Source organism: Rhinoderma darwinii, chromosome 8 (assembly GCF_050947455.1).
Source record: "Rhinoderma darwinii isolate aRhiDar2 chromosome 8, aRhiDar2.hap1, whole genome shotgun sequence".
Lineage (NCBI taxonomy): Eukaryota > Metazoa > Chordata > Amphibia > Anura > Rhinodermatidae > Rhinoderma > Rhinoderma darwinii.
In genome coordinates this window covers 95,259,393-95,277,219 of record NC_134694.1, presented here as the reverse complement: position 1 = coordinate 95,277,219, position 17,827 = coordinate 95,259,393, and the positions used below count along the sequence as shown (strand labels likewise).

The window sequence follows — 17,827 nt, the reverse complement described above, 5'->3', positions numbered from 1 at the left end:
GATAGACACCTCACTGTTGGGGTGCCCTTTAGTTCTTGATGAGGCATAGAAGGCCTCCGAAGTATCACGTGATTTCATCACGATTCCATCCCAACAGACTATCTATCACAGATAACTTCAGCTAGGATGACACTCTCCTGGGTGGAAGTGCATTGGAAGTGGCTTAGTGAGGGGCCTGTGGCTGTTACTAGGAGAACTGCGGCTTCTATGGCTGTTTGTGTGGGTACTGTGCTTTACTGAAGGCTACAAGCACCGCATCTATGTTTATTTTTTGGCAGGGACATTGTACGCTAGCGAGATCAAGGCATTAGCATCATTTGGCGGTCAATGTGGTGGAGTATATTTTTTTGATAAGCCCTGGGTTAGGGGAAACTAAAGAGTATCCACGCTTTCGAAAAGCTTTTGGTATGTTATAGAGGCATATCAGTTTTGATAAGTGGGGATCCAGGTGCTGACACCACCACCGTCGCTGAAACAAATGTGCAGAAGCACTCAATTGAGCACTCTGCACCTTTGACTGTGATTGGCGGTCCTTCTTAGGGTATGTGCACACACACTAATTACGTCCGTAATTGACGGACGTATTTCGGCCGCAAGTCCCGGACCGAACACAGTGCAGGGAGCCGGGCTCCTAGCATCATACTTATGTACGACGCTAGGAGTCCCTGCCTCGCTGCAGGACAACTGTCCCGTACTGAAAACATGATTACAGTACGGGAGAGTTGTCCTGCAGAGAGGCAGGGACTCCTAGCGTCGTACATAAGTATGATGCTAGGAGCCCGGCTCCCTGCACTGTGTTCGGTCCGGGACTTCCGGCCGAAATACGTCCGTCAATTACGGACGTAATTAGTGTGTGTGCACATACCCTTAGGGTATGTGCACACACACTAATTACGTCCGTAATTGCCGGACGTATTTCGGCCGCAAGTAGTGGACCGAACACACTGCAGGGAGCCGGGCTCCTAGCATCATAGTTATGTACGACGCTAGGAGTCCCTGCCTCGCTGCAGGACAACTGTCCCGTACTGTAATCATGTTTTCAGTACGGGACAGTTGTCCTGCAGCGAGGCAGGGACTCCTAGCATCGTACATAAGTATGATGCTAGGAGCCCGGCTCCCTGCAGTGTGTTCGGTCCACTACTTGCGGCCGAAATACATCCGTCAATTACGGATGTAATTAGTGTGTGTGCACATACCCTTAGGGTAGATTTACACGAGCGTGTGCGTTTTGCGCACGCAAAAACCGTGGAGTTTTGCGTGCGCAAAAGGCACTTGACAGCTCCGTGTGTCATGTCCATATGGATGCGCGGCTGCGTGCTTTTCGCGCAGCCGCCATCATTATGACACTCCGTTTGGATGTTTGTAAACAGAAAAGCACGTGGTGCTTTTCTGTTTACATTCATTCTTTTACTGCTGCTGCGCGAATAACGCGCGTCCCACGGAAGTGCTTCCGTGTGGTGCGCGTGATTTTCACGCACCCATTGACTTCAAAGGGTGCGTGATGCGCGAAAAACACCGAAATATAGAACATGTCGTGAGTTTTGAGTTCAATGAAGAACGGCTTAAATTACGTCTAAAAGAAGTGCCCTGCACTTCTTTTGACGAGGCTGTATTTTTACGCGTCGTCGTTTGACAGCTGTCAAACGACGACGCGTAAATGACAGGTTGTCTGCACAGTACGTCGGCAAACCCATTCAAATGCCGACGTATTGTAGCCCTATATTCAGACGTACAACGAGGCATAATACGCCTCGTTTACGTCTGAAAATAGGTCGTGTGAACCCAGCCTTACAAGCCGCTGTGACCTCCCTTAGCAAATAAACCCTTTAAAAGGATCGGTCTCCTCCTTCCACTGGGCTGCATAATAAACAAGGAAATTTTATTAAATGGCTGATAAAATAACAATATTCTGTATGAAGTTCAGGTTGCTGGGGGTGAGGTTTGTGTTTCGCTGATTTGTCACCCATTAGAAGGCATTTTTTAATTAATTCAACAGGTTTGAGACTCGCCTTTTGGTGAATTTATCATAAAAAATAAGTGATTATTATGCACAATAATAAAAAAAGTCTGTGGACAATAAAAACAGCAAAACGGGGTAACTGATTCTTTCACCCCCTACTCCTGGCAAGATCTACGGACAAGGATCCACTTTATACAGCGACTGAATGGCAATCAGCCCCTTCCGCTCAATTTGTTCCTTCCGGAAAAGAAGAGAATCTCAAGAGATTTGGACCTCGTCCTTATAATTTCATCTATTGTTACTTTCTGTGTTTTTCTCATAATTGATATCTCCAACGCTCCAATTCTGCAAGAAGTATTGTAAAGATTCATATTGATACAATAAATCAATAAATCTTGTCCAACTACTTTCATTATAGAAAATGACAAGGAGCTATAATCCCTGCACACCTTACTATGATTGAATACACGGATGATGAGATGATAGATGGTGGCGGGATTAAATGACATGTAATTTCCATTATTTTTTATTATTACTGAAAAATGAAACACAAACAAAATGTAGAAAATGACCGTCCATTTTACAATAAAAGCGTCGTACAGGCATACATATAAAATGCAGTTTCTTCAGATTTCTTTCACAGCTGTCATTTAGCAAAGAATCTCGGTGGTCTGTAACAAATTCATTGGTAATATGTTTTCATCCATTCACTTACAGTAATACACACTTGAAATAGATTACGTTTCTTCCATTTTTCCTTAAAACCACTGCTATGTCTGTATGGAGGGAAAATGCTCCCGGAGCAGCAACTGAATGCGGTCCACGTGAAGAAGTGAACAAATGCTGTGGTAGTGCAGGTGAACTAAAACCTTCATGTTCGCAGAACAACCATTGTTATGAGACCTGCAAGAAACAAAGCAGGGACAATCCAGGAATCAGTATTAATTGAGTTGACATTTTTGTCAAAACAGGATTATACATATTTAGAAATATTTTTTCTATATTCAAAAGGTACAGTATATCTTTACAGCATTAAAGTCTCACTTTTTATGCTGCAGGGTTTGGTGCTGCAGCCACCCGCAGGCTATAAGAAGGTACTGCAGTACAGTAGGAAGAAGATTTTCAACGCTGTTGCAACCACAATTGTAGCCCTTACTGCAGGGGAGTGAACATTTAGCTGCTCATACAGAGTTCTATGGGTTCTGACGGTGTGATGAAAATGCAATACGTTGCAGTGATTAGATTAGAACTGTCATAACCATTGTTACAATTCCTCTATTAATGATGTGATTTCCCTCCACCCGATGATCTGTGGATTTTGTTAGTGATTGTTTTGATTGTATGTAGTAGAAATCTATCAATGCTTATCCTCCGCAATGGAAAACAGATTCATTACCTAATGAAATCTCTTTGAAATGAAATTTAAAACTCATCCATCCACCAAATCTATTTTCTATGGAGCTGCCAGAGTCACGCATGTCATGTCAGGAGGTCAAATAAATTGGAAAAGGTGTTTGGCAGCAACTCATCTAACCCCACATAGAATAGAACATACATGTCAATGAAGGAATTAATTATTGAATGTCAGAGGGCTCCCGCTGTCACCTCATCATGCCCCCCCCTAGTAAACTGCGACGTGATCACAATGGGTTAAGCCAGCTGGAGGCCTAATGAAGGCCCTCGGGTCTGTCATTTCAGTCTTACTATTAAAAGAAGAATGCTTAATGCACAATACACTGTAATACAAGTGATCCAATAATCGCATGTTCAAGTCCTGTAGTGGGACTAAAAAAAAAAGTAAAAAGAAGTTTAATAATGTTTTTAAGAATATATATATATATATATATATATATATAAAAAATGTAGATGGAAAGATTAAAAAGAAGAGAGAAAAACTGGTTGTGGTGGGAAAGCGTTTAATAACTTGTCAAAGCTGGTGCTTTGAACTACCAGAAATACTATACAAATGGCCCTTTAGTGTGATTCAAAAACTTGATTTCTCATCGGGGTTTTCAGTGTCAGCAGAAAAGGCCTCATGCATAAAATGTGCTGCAATAAAGCCAGTGTTATCTATAGTAATCACTCAGATTCTAGATTTTTTCCGGAGTAGGTTTGATAGCAGCGATTTGATATTTAGAACAGAGTTTATACATTAAATCCAATGTCCATATAACAAAGAGCACAGAACAGGAAGTGTTGTCTTGGGGACATATTAGCACAGGAGCTGCAGGACTAGGTATGTAACTTCATATACTGATTTAAGAAGTTAACTATTATATAATATTATATTATAATAGTTAACTTCTTAAATCAGTCTTCACCTCTGTTTGGATATTGAGTTTATTACAAATGGTCAGATTTTAATAGACACTTATTCCACTAGATATTACAGAGCAATTGCACCTTTTACACACAGCACACTGTACACGATGCATATTATACAAGTTAAAGTTTAAAGAAATATTTTAGGCACAACTCAAAAAAACTCAAAAGCTTAGTGGGGTTGTGTTGCTCCACTGACCCAGAGTTGGAGTTGGCACATGAGCAAAAGGGTACTGGGTCCAGCCAAATTAAGTTGTTAAAAAGGTCACTGTATCTTAAAGGGGTTATCTAATCTGGTCAAGCCCTTCTCAAAAGCAAGGCCAGATTCTGAAACCCCCAAAGATCAGCTGATATCGGCAGTGGGCAACGACACATTTCTTATACTATCACATGGTGCCGCCTAATACACGGTTGCGCCAAGTCTGCCAGAGCAGGAGTCACTCATTCCATTGGCTCTACGGTCTGATTACCAGGGAGGGACCTGAATGGGGGACCCTTCTTTGATATCCATATACCCTAAAGAGACATATGGACAGGGGTTGTCCAGTTGTCTAAACCAAGCACAGTAAGGTGAGCTAAGCGACATTACAACAGTTTAGCCCAGAATATTTATTTAATGGGTAGGGGGGAAGAGACTAATAGAGTAACAGCCACTCTGGGCATCTTGACTTTGGAAAAATATTTGGAAGCTATATTAATGACTCCTAATGCATATTTTCCAATTAAATCAATGTATCCATGCGATTTTTTAAAGTGACTCCGAGGTGCACAAGATGGAGCTTCATTTTACATTGCCAGAATAATATTCTTACCTAAAACATAGGCAGCTACTAATTTCTGATTCACACTTAAGTGGAGGTAGAGAGGCACCACAGATTCCATTTCACCCAAAGTGGGCATCATCAGTGCAGCAATGCAAGCCATGCCAAGGAAGACCATCAGTAGACTGGGTCCTGAGGAAGAATTTCTGAGATCTGAAAGAATAAATATTGTTTGCTTGTCATTAAAATACAAATTTCACCTGGATTTCGCTAAAACGATGATAGAGCTCTACTAGATGTTACCAGTATCTCTTGCGTATAACTGATCTTGTCTTTTCTTCTCAGTATTTCACTTGTTAGAGCAGCAGTTTGTACTTCAGAACTGCTCTCCCAACTATAATCGGGGACAGAAAGTTGCAACCGTAGTCAGCCATTTTGGAGGCTATGGTTAATTGCCTTTGGTCACCCAGCCTTTCTTATCCCTATCTCCTCTCTGCATGTCTAAAGTTAGGACATTTCTATTTCTAAATTCATTAGGGCCTGATCAACAAACTAAAGGCTGCTGTAAATGTTATTGTAAAACTACTTGTAGTCTGTTGGTAGGCTGCAAAAAGTTATGAGCTGCAACAGGAGCAATTCTACTAGAGAGAGTATATTGTGTTATTATAGCGATTGCCGTTTCCTAATATATCACCTTCTATACTGCCAAAGGTAGACTTTAAATGTATGTTTTACACCTACAGGATTGTCCAGCATAGCCTTTGACTTGCGTAGCCAAACTGCATAATTTGCCATTGTCAACAGAACTACTGTATTTCACGGATCATTGATTAACCCATTACCGACTGCCCACTGTCTTTTGTGCAAGTCCAGAAAAGGCTTCTGAGCGCTCCAGTGAGCGCTTGTTCTCTAAACATATGCTGTTACTGATAGCTCCTGTACTTAGAAAAGCCGCCTTCATACAGCCGGGATCTAAGAAACCCAGCTGTTTAACTCTTCTATCGCCAAGATCCGTGACAGCGGCATAATCAAAGGGGACTTCCTGTGACATGATCAGATACTGGAGAACCCTCTGCAGTCAGTAGGAACTCCGAGGCTGCCTGTTCTGTAAGCCTGCTGTTAGGGCAAACTATGTGTTGGCCTCACAGCAGCCTGTGTCATAGTGACACAGTATAATGTATTAGCATACAAGTTTATGCTAATACATTATAAGTAAAAAGTAAAGTTACTAAAAAGTTATCCCTTCATGGGATTAAACATTACATAAAAACATAAAACCTACACAAATTAGGTATCTACACAACTGTAAGGCCACATGCACACGACCATAAAATCAAATTACGGTCTAATATTACGGGCCCATTCATTTCTATGGCAGACGGACACCTTCCCGTATGTCTATGGGAGGGTGTCCATGCCGTAGAAAGTGGCCGAAAAAAATAGGACATGTCCTATTTTCTTATTTTACGGACCGTGCTCCTATATTTTATAATGGGAGCACGGCCGTACAAAATGTCCGGCTGCCAGCAGCCGTCCGCTGCCAGCCGTGAACGTAATTACGGGCACGGTCGTGTGCATGGAGGCTAAGAGTACGTCCACACGCTGCGGAATTGCCGCATCTTTTCCAGACAGAATTTCGGACGGAAAAAACGCTGCAGAATACAGTAGCAGCATAGTGGATGAGATTTAACAAGTCTCATCCACACGCTGCATAAAAATTCAGAGCAGAAATTGACCTGCGGTGCGTATGTTTCGGACCGCAGCATGTCAATTCCTGCTGCGGAAAGTGGCCAGAATTGCTGCGTTTTTCAGGTCTCCTTCTCCTAAGATTGTGAAAAACGCAGCAAAATACGCACCATTTTCTGCCGTCAAAACCGCAGAAAATGGTGCCTTTTTGCCGCAGAGGAAGGTCTGCGTTTTTCAACGGAATTGCTGCAGAAATTTTCTCCAGCAATTCCGTTGTGTGTGGACAAACCCCAATACCCTGAAGAATTGATTTAACCTGTTATTTAGCGTGAAATGTGAACAACATAAAAAACGACACAAAAAAATTGTCCAAATAATTTTTTTATATATATTAACACCACAAAAATAAAATGACATGAATTGCACAGTCATTTATTTGTGTCCCCAAACTGCGCAGGAAAAAATAAAATTTCTCTCACCTAAAATAAGGCCTCACATAACCACGTCACTATAAAATGAAGTTATGGCTGCTAAACGGCAGAGGCAAAAAAAATGAAAAATGTAGCTGGTCATTAAGGGGTTAATATTTCACTCACCTGGTTGGCATGGTGTCTGCTCAAAGAAGACGCTTTCCGCTAAATGTTCCTTGATCCTCTTCTCTTCTTCCTCTTTGTGTTGCTCCTTAGCTGATGGAAGAAGTGTTGCTATTACCTCTTTGCGTCCCAGCGCTTTTCTCTGGCTTTGTTCGGACACTTGAAGGCGGAATTTGTCAATAACGCCAAAGTGACTGGCTCGGACATCTTTATGTCGGATAACGCTAGAGTACATAAGAATAAACACAACCAATAAAGTTAGTAGCATGATACATCATATAATTCACGTCTTGATAATCGAACTGCAAATATTGAAATACAAGACACTTAGCTCTGACTCCCAATTAAAGTACTGTTCATGTTTGTGTGTTTTTTCCTTAATTTTTTTTTTAGATTGAAGTTGCACGTAAAATTCAAGAGTGATCACACTTCCTACAATAAATTTCTGAAATTGGATAATGAATCATTATGATGAATATGGCTGAAGGATTACGGTCAATGGACAACAGGAATGTAATGTTCAGCTATGCTTTTATATAATGTTTAGCAAAATGTAAATGCTAATGCATGCTCAGATGGGGAATTTACTAATACGGTCTTAAATTTAGAGAGCTTAGAATTAGACTAGGTGCGTCAAATTTATTACAGAGGCACATGCTGGATGATCAATTTGTCACATACTTCAGTCTAACTTTATATCACCTCTTGGTTGGCGGACTTTAGACCACCTGTTTGGCTTCAAACTTTTAGCACAATCTGGCACATCTATAGCCACACCTCCTTTTAAATTAAGCCACACCCCTTTGTCGGATGAGTCCCAAAAAGTGTCTAAAACAATATATAAATGTGGCGCATAACATGTGGGCCAGAATTTTGGCACATTTTGCTTCCCCAATGTGACCGGACTGCAGCCAAGCTATTTCCTCCTCTTTGAGCTGAACAGATGAGTTGTGTCAGACAGACAGGGTGTTAATGATATAATGCCTCAGAACTACGTGCTTTTCACTAGGACTGTCAGGCAGAACGACCCTAACAACCCGTCTCATATTACTCAGGCAGAACGGTCATAAAACTAAAGGCAATGAATGTGCAATCCCTGGAAGGATTTTAACCAAGTCTTTCTCTATCTCTTAGACCTGAGACTATGTGAACAAACACAAACATGGCATTCTTTAGCTGCAGTTCCCAAAATTAGCCCTCGGCTAGTAAATTTAACAAGTCTCATGTCTGTTTATTAGTCTCAGCAGGCTGAATTTCTTAGGCCTCATGTACACAACCGCAGTGGTGTGCACGGGCCGTGATTTGCAAATCACGGCCCGTGCACATTCATTTCAACGAGCCTGGACCGCAAAATGCGGGCGTAATAACGCATGTCCTATCTTTTTTTGCGGTCCAGGCTCCCGGGCAATGCACGGACCATGGAAACCATGGTCGTATGCATGGGCCCATTGAAATGAATGGGGCCACAAAAATACGTTCGTGTGCATTGGGCCTTAGACTGGGAAATACTGTGGGTAAATGGTGCCGCAGTTCATGGCAAAAAATGCATTTAGAGGTATTCCAGTCATAAAAAAATGATGGCTTATGCTCAGGATAGGCCATCAATATCTGATTGGTCGGGGGTACGAATCCTGGCACCCCCGCCGATCAGCTGCTTTGAAGGGGCTGCGGCGCACATTGGAGTGCTGCTTCGTCTTGATTCCTGTCACTTCTCATACTGTGAATCGCCTACACACTTGTAGCGGTGGTTCACGGAATCAGAGTCTTCTCCCATTCACTTAAATAAAATAAGGCTGTAATACTGTGAGCTGCCGCTACAAGTGTGTCGGCGATTCACAGTATGAGCAGATAAGGAATGAAGGGGAAGCAGCGCCTTAGCCCCTTCATTACAGCTGAAAATCACGCAGCCACGCACCATATGCTGATGCCACACGGACCTTTTGCGTGCGCAAAACACAGCGTTTTTTACTCGTGCAAAAAGGACACGTCCGTATGAATAAGGCCTAAGGGCAGTGAATGGAATAATCCACACAAGGTATAAAGTACTCACATATCAACACAGCACTGAGGTTTCACCGCACCAGCAGCATCAACAACAGCGTACTTGTTTGGGGATGTACAGAGAACTGCAGAGAAAGAAGAGTGTTGGTGAGTAGAGGTCTGCATTTTATTAGGAATCTGTCACTTTATAAAACCCCATTTACACCCTGCGGAAAAATCTGCAGAATGTCCTATCTGTCACCTTGTAATGTGAGGGGTGAAATCCGCTGCAAAACACACAAAATCTGAAAGTACATCCATATTTTAATACAGGTAATTGCCTGCCTTAGTCACGTGTCCCTGTGCACGACACATTATTAGGTAGATGCGGAAGAAGAACCCAAAAGGTAACTATAATGAAAAGTTTATTATTTTTCGATTTTAGGCCATTCAAGAGGTGTTTAATGACCAGGCTTATTTGGGCCTGGTTTTAGATGGGCAGACATCGCCGTTTATAACCACCTATAATAAGCCCCTGAACGACACTAAAGCTTGACGATCGGCGCTTATTTGCTCCATTCACAAGGTGCAACGATTATTAAGAATGGGAACGAAAGTTCGTCACTACGATCATTTTGTCCACATGCATTTGCATCATGTGGGCAGGACATCCCCTGTTTACACATGGAGATGTGCCGACTAGCAATCATTTCCTTGGCCGCATAAAAGTTGCGATCAGCCGATAAACGAGCGTTTGGCTAATTTTTGCCCTGCTTCCAGAGGGCAATGTGTAGATGTTCAGATGGCATTAGGTCTGGTAGGTGCACGAAATAGGGGCCAAACCCAATCAGGATAGATAAAGAAGTATTCGGCACACTCTTTGGAAGTGAAAAAAGTTTTCTTTGTATTTTTATAATGCCAGTGGCTAAGTGCAACATTTCGGTCAGAAGACCTTCATCAGTCACTGAGCCGTGCTGGGAACTGATTTGTAGAATACTGGCGGTAGTGAATCAATGGCGCCTGGCCGCTGTGTATGGCGCCATACACAGCCGTCATTGATTCACTAGCGCCAGTATTCTACAAATCAGTCCCCACGGCGCAAATTTTTTCACTTCTAGAATCCACAGAGCAATAATCAGGAACAAGCTTTTGTACGAATGCTGGTTCACCCGAACTTTGGCCCATGTAAAAGGGCCTTTAAATGGGTTGTCCGCGCATTTTATATTGATGGCCTATTCTTAGGATAGGTCATCAATATCAGAACGGGGAGGGTTTGACTCCCGGCACCGCCTCTGATCAGCTGACTGAAGGGGTTGTAATAAACATAGTGATGTCATAGCTAATGGCTAATTACTAAAGTGATGCCACAGTAGAGGGATAGCAAACACAGTATCATAATACAAGTATAATGTACAGTGATGCAAAGAACAGGGGTAATAAACACTGATATTACAGTACATAATCACAACAATGATGTCACAGAACAGGGAACCAAAATATATTCCCCTATACGGGCTCCCTCGGGCCAAGGTGGGACTGCAACTTCTGTACCTCTTATAGTTATAGCCCGGGGCTGGCAATATAGGGTCAATAGGTGCATGAAAACCACGCATGTCACACGGACGGACTTCCGTGCGAACAGCGTGATTCGCGCAACACCTGTCAAAAGGATGAATGAAAACAGAAAAGCACCACGTGATTTTCTGTTTACAAACATCCAAATGGAGTGTCATAATGATGGCGGCTGCGCGAAAACCACGCAGCCGCGCATCATATGATGCTGCCACACGGAGCTGTCAAGTGCCTTTTGCGCAGGCAAAACGCCACGTTTTTTGCGTGCGCAAAAGGCACACGCTCGTGTAATTCCGCCCTAAGGGTGCAGTCACACACAGCAGATTTTGTTAACAAATTTCTGTCACTTAAAATTAGGACCATTCATCATTCATCTGGGATTAAATGGGGATAAATGGAACTGATTTTTAGTTGCGAAATTTCTGCAACAAAACCTACCGCGTGTGAGTTCACTCTAACGCCCTGTTCACAAAAAAACGTCCAAAACGCCTTCCATTGATTTCAATGGGTGACAAAGGCGTATTTTTGCCCGAGAGCGGAAAAAACGCTTGCGAGAAGAAGCGTCATGCCCTTTCTTTAGGCGTTTCCGTCTCTAACCTCCCCTTGACGTCAATGGGAGGCAGAGAAAACGGTTTTCGCTGTGTTTTTTGCCCGCGGCGCTGAATGGCTGCGGCCGAAGAACACAGCAAAAAACGCGGCAAACAGAGTGCAAGCAGGTCAAAATCAAATTTTTCCGCCTGCAAAAAACTCAGTTTGAACTAGGCCTTATCCTGCCTCTGATGATATGAGAGGACTGCTAAGAAATGATCTCTACAGAACAGGAAGTGTTTGTCTAGTATAAGGCTAAGTGCACAGTTTGATAACTGCAAGATTTTAGGAATATTTTGTAACTTACAGTACATAATGACATAGAAAATATAAAAAAAATCACCAGAAATCCTTAAAAAATATGTTTAACATAAAAACTTGATTGGTAATTTTCTGATGACACATTATGTTCACACCATGTTATTGCATTCGCTCCCACACTGAAGATGGGAGCCTCGGAGGCAGAGCAGGAAGCGGTTTTTTCATACTGTATAGGTAAGAGCACCCTGCAGTACGGACCACGGCCAGACCGCGCTTCTGTTTAGAAGCGGAATTGTTTAAATCGAGTAATTTAACAATAACAATTCTTTTGCGAAGTGCTGCACTACTATATTTTTTCTAAATAAATACAGGTACATATTGCAACAATAATACTTTTAAGTGACCTTTAAGAAAAAACTTAAATCCATTTAAGCTCCCAATGGAATGGATGACACTATTTTATTAAAGATTTTTCAGACAGCCATGTTCCCAGATTTCCAAAATGCACCATGATACCCTTGTGCGCCTCCAATCTGTAATGTATTCACAAAGGTGTCATCATAAACATAATGGTCTATCCAAATGTTTCCCATGGGAAAACTATGGTTGGGTGAAGGCTGTAGCTTCAAAACACTAGCGGTAGATAAAGTAAGACCTGAACACTATCCCATTCCAACAAGACCCATTTACATGGTGGAAAGCTGACTAGGCCACTTAGATATTCTGCATTCACAGTCCACCCATTATTCCAGCATGGCACAATGCATATGAACAATGTTACACAAGTGTTCACGGAAAATAAAAACACAAAGTATAACATTTTGGCAAGTACAGAAAGTACTCCCTTACTAAGTAAACTGTAATGTTCTGCCAAGCAAGATAGCATATACTAGTGCACTTAGTCCTTTACTTATAACTAAGGATTTTATGCTTTTGTTACACTTTAAAGTCCTCTATTCTCCCTGTAGGATTCATACTTTTTTATTTTTTTAAACTCGTTTAATTAAGAACTGTATAAAAGTATAAAATCAGTCACACATCTCTGATTGTAAAATACATCACATTGGATCAAGGAAATCTACATACAGCAAGTCAAGTAATGAGAACGTACAGAACATTCCAAGAAGATGATATGCCGTAGACAATGGCGCTTAGACTGGTTTACTTTAATGTATGTATGACTATTGTAATAAAAGGACAAAAAAAAAACAAGAACAGAAATAAAAGAAAACAAAACAGTCTAGGACCCATGTCACCCATGAGCATCTAATAAGGGTATGTGCACACGTAGTGACCAAAAACGTCTGAAAATCCAGAGCTGTTTTCAAGGGAAAACAGACCCTGCTTTTCAGACGTTTTTTGACCAACTCGCATTTTTCGCGGCGTTTTTCGCGCCGTTTTCTACGTCCGTTTTTGGAGCTGTTTTCATTGGAGTCTATGAGAAAACAGCTCCAAAAACGTCCAAAGAAGTGTCCTGCACTTCTTTTGACGAGGCTGTATTTTTACGTGTCGTCGTTTGACAGCTGTCAAACGACGATGCGTAAATAACAGGTCGTCTGCACAGTACGTCGGCAAACCCATTCAAATGAATGGGCAGATGTTTGCCGACGTATTGTAGCCCTATTTTCAGACATAAAACGAGGCATAATACGCCTCGTTTACGTCTGAAAATAGGTCGTGTGAACCCAGCCTTAATCATGCACAGCAAGTTCAAGGAGATACATATTAAAATTTGGGTCACCTATGTTACTATCTCACAGTATCTGGTGAACCAGCGGAGGGGTTGACTGTCAAAGGGGAGTTATTCCAAATATCCCAAACCTTAGAAACTTAGCTGTAGGATTCATACTTGGCGTTTTTTCTGTTGCAATTTTTATGTGGAGAAGATGCAGCCGGCGGATGTTACCTATACAGTACAGCATGTGATTTATAAAAATATCACTCACATTTTGCGTTCTGAAAATGTTTTCGTGCCTGCTCCAGTCTTCAGAAGACACAACTTGCCTATATGTTCCTATCTATATCTGGCTGCAGATCATGGCAAATCCATATTTCAATACAAGTGGATCGTGAAGAAAACCATAGCATGCTGTATCCATTTCTTATATTAACCAATCGGCAGACATATACAGCTGTATAGACATACTGCTGCATAAGGCCCCCTGAACACGGCCGTAGCCGTGATCATTGTTCGTGATTATGGGCACGGCTGGCCGCGGACAGTCACCCGCATTTGCGGGCCGTGCTCCCATTATAAAGTATGGGAGCACAGTCTGTAAAATAAAAAAATAGGACATGCCCTATTTTTTACGGATGCTTTATACGGCCCGGACACCTAACCGTAAATAAAGGTGTCCGTTGGCCATACAAGTGAATCAGTATTTTGTTCAGCAATTACGGTCCGTAATTGCAGATCAAAATTACAGTCGTGTGCATGGGGCCTATATCTGGGGTATTATGCCTGGAGACAATCTTCAAAGGGCACGCCAAATGTATTGCCCGAATGTGGTGAGCATAGAGTCTTACATAAATATGCATGATTGATATTCTGAGCTCATTGGGGCACTTTCACAAGGTTTATACCGAACATTCAGTACATCAGTATATGTAATAAATGTATCCATTGCAAAATCGGCCTTACACCTATGTAGTATTTGCAACTTCAAGTACTAAATCACAAGAGACACTCTGGTTTTCACTGCAGATTCTATGCTGTTAAAGACAAAGGGCCGGGGTCAGCAACCTTTGGTGCACCAGCTGTTGTGATACTACAATTCCCACTATGCCCTGACAGCCTTTGGCTGGAATAATAAAGACTGGCTTTCAGGGCATGCTGGAAGTTGTAGTTTCACAAGAGCTGGAATGCCGCAGGTTGCAGACCCCTGGCATAGGGAGTATGAAATCATTATCCTCAACTAAGGAAGAAAGCTAAGACCTTTATATTTTAATAAATAAATACAAATCGTAAAAATATATTTTATTGGTCATTTGCTATACGGACATAGTAGCTACAAAATTCCTTTCTTCTCAAAATTAGCAATACATGAAAACATATACACAGATGTTTTCGTCTCTGCTACAATACCCACTGCTGTGCCAATACAGATCTATGCCCGGACAATGAAAAATCTTGGCCTGATAAAACCAACCTCTCTCTTTCTCAGGGTCTTCGGAGACATCAGTGTGAGCAAACTGTACTTGGATTCTGTGACGGTCCCTAATTGACTTTATTAACCCCTTAAAGTTCATCTGTAAATATTGGTAGAACCGCATGTAAAATCAATCACCCTGACAAACACTTTATTGATTTTACATCGATACTTAGAGAACATAACTTGTTTTTCCTTTAAGCTGGTTACATTCGCATATTAAAGTCAGACTGGGTAAAGAAGAGCATAGCCCTTCTTTAACCCTTTCCTAGACTTCAAAAAAATGCAAGCCCAAAATTGACGACCATACGGTTTATGAAACTTACCTTTAAACTTTAAGGCAAATTCATAGGGGTTATACAAAGTTAACACCTGCTTGTGAGTTGTCTGATCATCAGCATAAAATATAAGTTCAGTTGGAAAGACAAACACGGGAAGGTTTCCTTCCACTAACTCTGGCTGCCGTTTATGTTGCTGCATTGGCACAGTGTCTGTATTTCCTCCCCAACTCCTTTTGTCTCCTGGACTTTCAAGTCTTGTTTTCTTGGTGCTTGGAAGACCTCTAGTGCATGCTGTCGGTTCTGCAGGAGGAAGAGAAACATCAATACTGCAGTCCAACTCACAGTGATCACAACAGACGGACAATCCTTGTAGTAACTCTAAACCCAGCTCCATTTTGCTTAAAGATAAAGGAACTGGAACAGCATCTAATATCAGGACCCTGTCCAAGTCATTCAACAGTCGTCTTCCGTAATAGAGTAGACATGAACACAATTTCTATTCTGCGGATTTAGAGACACTCAATAATTAGTTAATTTTTATTTTGCTTGATGAGTAAATCTGTTGATGAATTTCATACTATATCTTAAAGATAGGTGGAGCTTCATTTTATTGTTGCATAGATCCAAACCATCCCTTGCATAGCCATGGAGATAAATTATAAAATTCTGCCACCACTAGAGGGAGCTTAGGAGCTTACTGCACACTGTGTTATTATTGAGTTCAATGTATAAACAGTATGCAGTGAGCTTCTAGGCTGCCCCTAGTGGTGGAAGAATTTTATCCATTTAATTCTATGAAGGAGATTTGGAGGTCTGTATAAAAAGATTAGGGCTACAACCGCTATAAAGGTATATTAAGAAATAAATCAGCACAGAATTTAGGACCTGTTAACTTAATAGGTCAAAATTGGAATTCTACAGACTTCATAAAAGACAGACCTTGAAATAATGCATTGTTTAAACTTTTGGGTTAAACGTGTAGGCATGTGTGTGTAACGCATATACTGGCCCCATTAGAGAGAATATATGGATTGACTTATTCAGACAGTAATGTCCTGTAATATAGTTTTTACGTAATTACGGATGAAATTGCGGACCCATTCATTTCTATTGGCCACAGACACCTTTCCAGATATTTACGGATGTGTGTCCGGGCCGTAGAAATGATCTGCAAAATATAGAACATCCCCAGACGAAGGCGGAAGCCCAAACGGGCATTGGCGCATGACACCAACTCAGGGATTCAGCATGACGGGTTAGTACATTGCTCTCTCGTCCTATATACTTGATTCGTTTGCACTTACCACTTTATACTGTGGGTCGGTTATATAGAATAGACTAAGGCCTCATGCCCACTTCAGTTATTTTCTTTAGGATGCTATCCGTTTTTTTAGCAGATAGCACACTGACATTAATTTCTATAGGGCCATGCACAATATAGTTGTTTTAACGGTTCCGTGCGTCCGTTACGTCAAAAGTAGAACATGTCCTACTTCTGTCCGTTCTTCAGTGTCCGTCTCACCTATTAAAGCCCATGGGTCCATCAAAACAATGGACAGCACACGGAAGACATCACGGATGCCACACGGTTTTTCACGGATCCGTTGCCGTATCCGATTCCAAGCAACAGCAGGGCGTGCCAAAGTTCCCTGCACTCAACACACAAGATGGATTTTAACGGACTGTTTAAAACGGAAGACAAACGGAAGCACAACGTCCGTTTAAAGTGGAACAACGGAACGGATGCGGAGTGACAGCGGAAACCACACGGATGTCACAACGGACACACGGATCCTTTTTAAACAGATGTGAAATGTCTGCATGAGGCCTAGTACTATTGTGATTAATAAACATTAACATCCATTGGGACTATTGTTAGTCTCGGCACAATATTCATATTCTTTTGGATATCTAAAATGTGATAAATTTTTGTACTATGCACCTTTATATTGTGTTTCTGCTGTCATGCATATTGTAATGTGTAAATACTAAATAATAATGTGATATTCCCCGTTTTTGGTGGCCCTTTTTTCCATCTGTGTAGATTCATTTTTTAATCCATATTGTATGTAATTTTTTTAGAATTGATGTAATAAAAACTTTGTGTTTTTATAGTAGACTTATATACTCCGTTTCTTCTGTTGGCTTTAAAATACAGAACATGTCCTATTCTTGTCCGCAATTGCGGCACGGACTCGCCCACAGAAGTCTATGGGCGCTTCTGCAATTTCAGACAGCTATGGTTGTGTATGCGTAGGATCCGTATTTGTGGACACTGAAAACTATTACATTAGTTTGAATGAGCCCTTAAAATATTAACTGAAGATTTAGTACAGCTCAAAATGACTAATGGTTGAAAATCTGAGTTATATCGCATGCAAACATTATCACAACACATTTGATATATCTCTCTGTAATAAGTGCAATAATGTATATGTAATGATGTAAAATATATATAGAGCCAACAACATATTTAACAAAAGAAGATAAGCAAAAGTCCACTTTAGATTTATTTATGACCTCAATATGATACAATAAAGATGTAGATAACCTTGTTTGCATTGCTTGGCTTCACTGAAGCTATGGGGCAGATCATAAATATCTACTTTAAATAAATACTATTAATGTTCTTTTATTGCAAGTATATTACAAGTTTGTTTTCGGTTGTAGATCA

At 41.3% G+C, this 17,827-nt stretch overlaps 1 protein-coding gene across 7 annotated transcripts in view; it reads right to left on the bottom strand.

Annotated features, from left to right (window-relative positions):
* Positions 1 to 2,473: 2,473 nt before the first annotated feature.
* The window catches only part of MOSPD1 (motile sperm domain containing 1), a 34,326-nt gene continuing 18,972 nt past the window's right edge, over positions 2,474 to 17,827 (bottom strand). For all 7 annotated transcript variants that reach the window (XM_075835935.1, XM_075835934.1, XM_075835940.1 and 4 more), the window contains 5 exons: positions 15,199 to 15,453; positions 9,373 to 9,448; positions 7,326 to 7,546; positions 5,095 to 5,256; positions 2,474 to 2,863 (listed from right to left, as the gene is read on the bottom strand). In XM_075835935.1, coding sequence (XP_075692050.1) covers positions 2,832 to 2,863; positions 5,095 to 5,256; positions 7,326 to 7,546; positions 9,373 to 9,448; positions 15,199 to 15,352 — 645 coding nt within the window. In that variant the 5' untranslated portion in view covers positions 15,353 to 15,453 and the 3' untranslated portion in view covers positions 2,474 to 2,831. The remainder of the gene's footprint in view (positions 2,864 to 5,094; positions 5,257 to 7,325; positions 7,547 to 9,372; positions 9,449 to 15,198; positions 15,454 to 17,827) is intronic.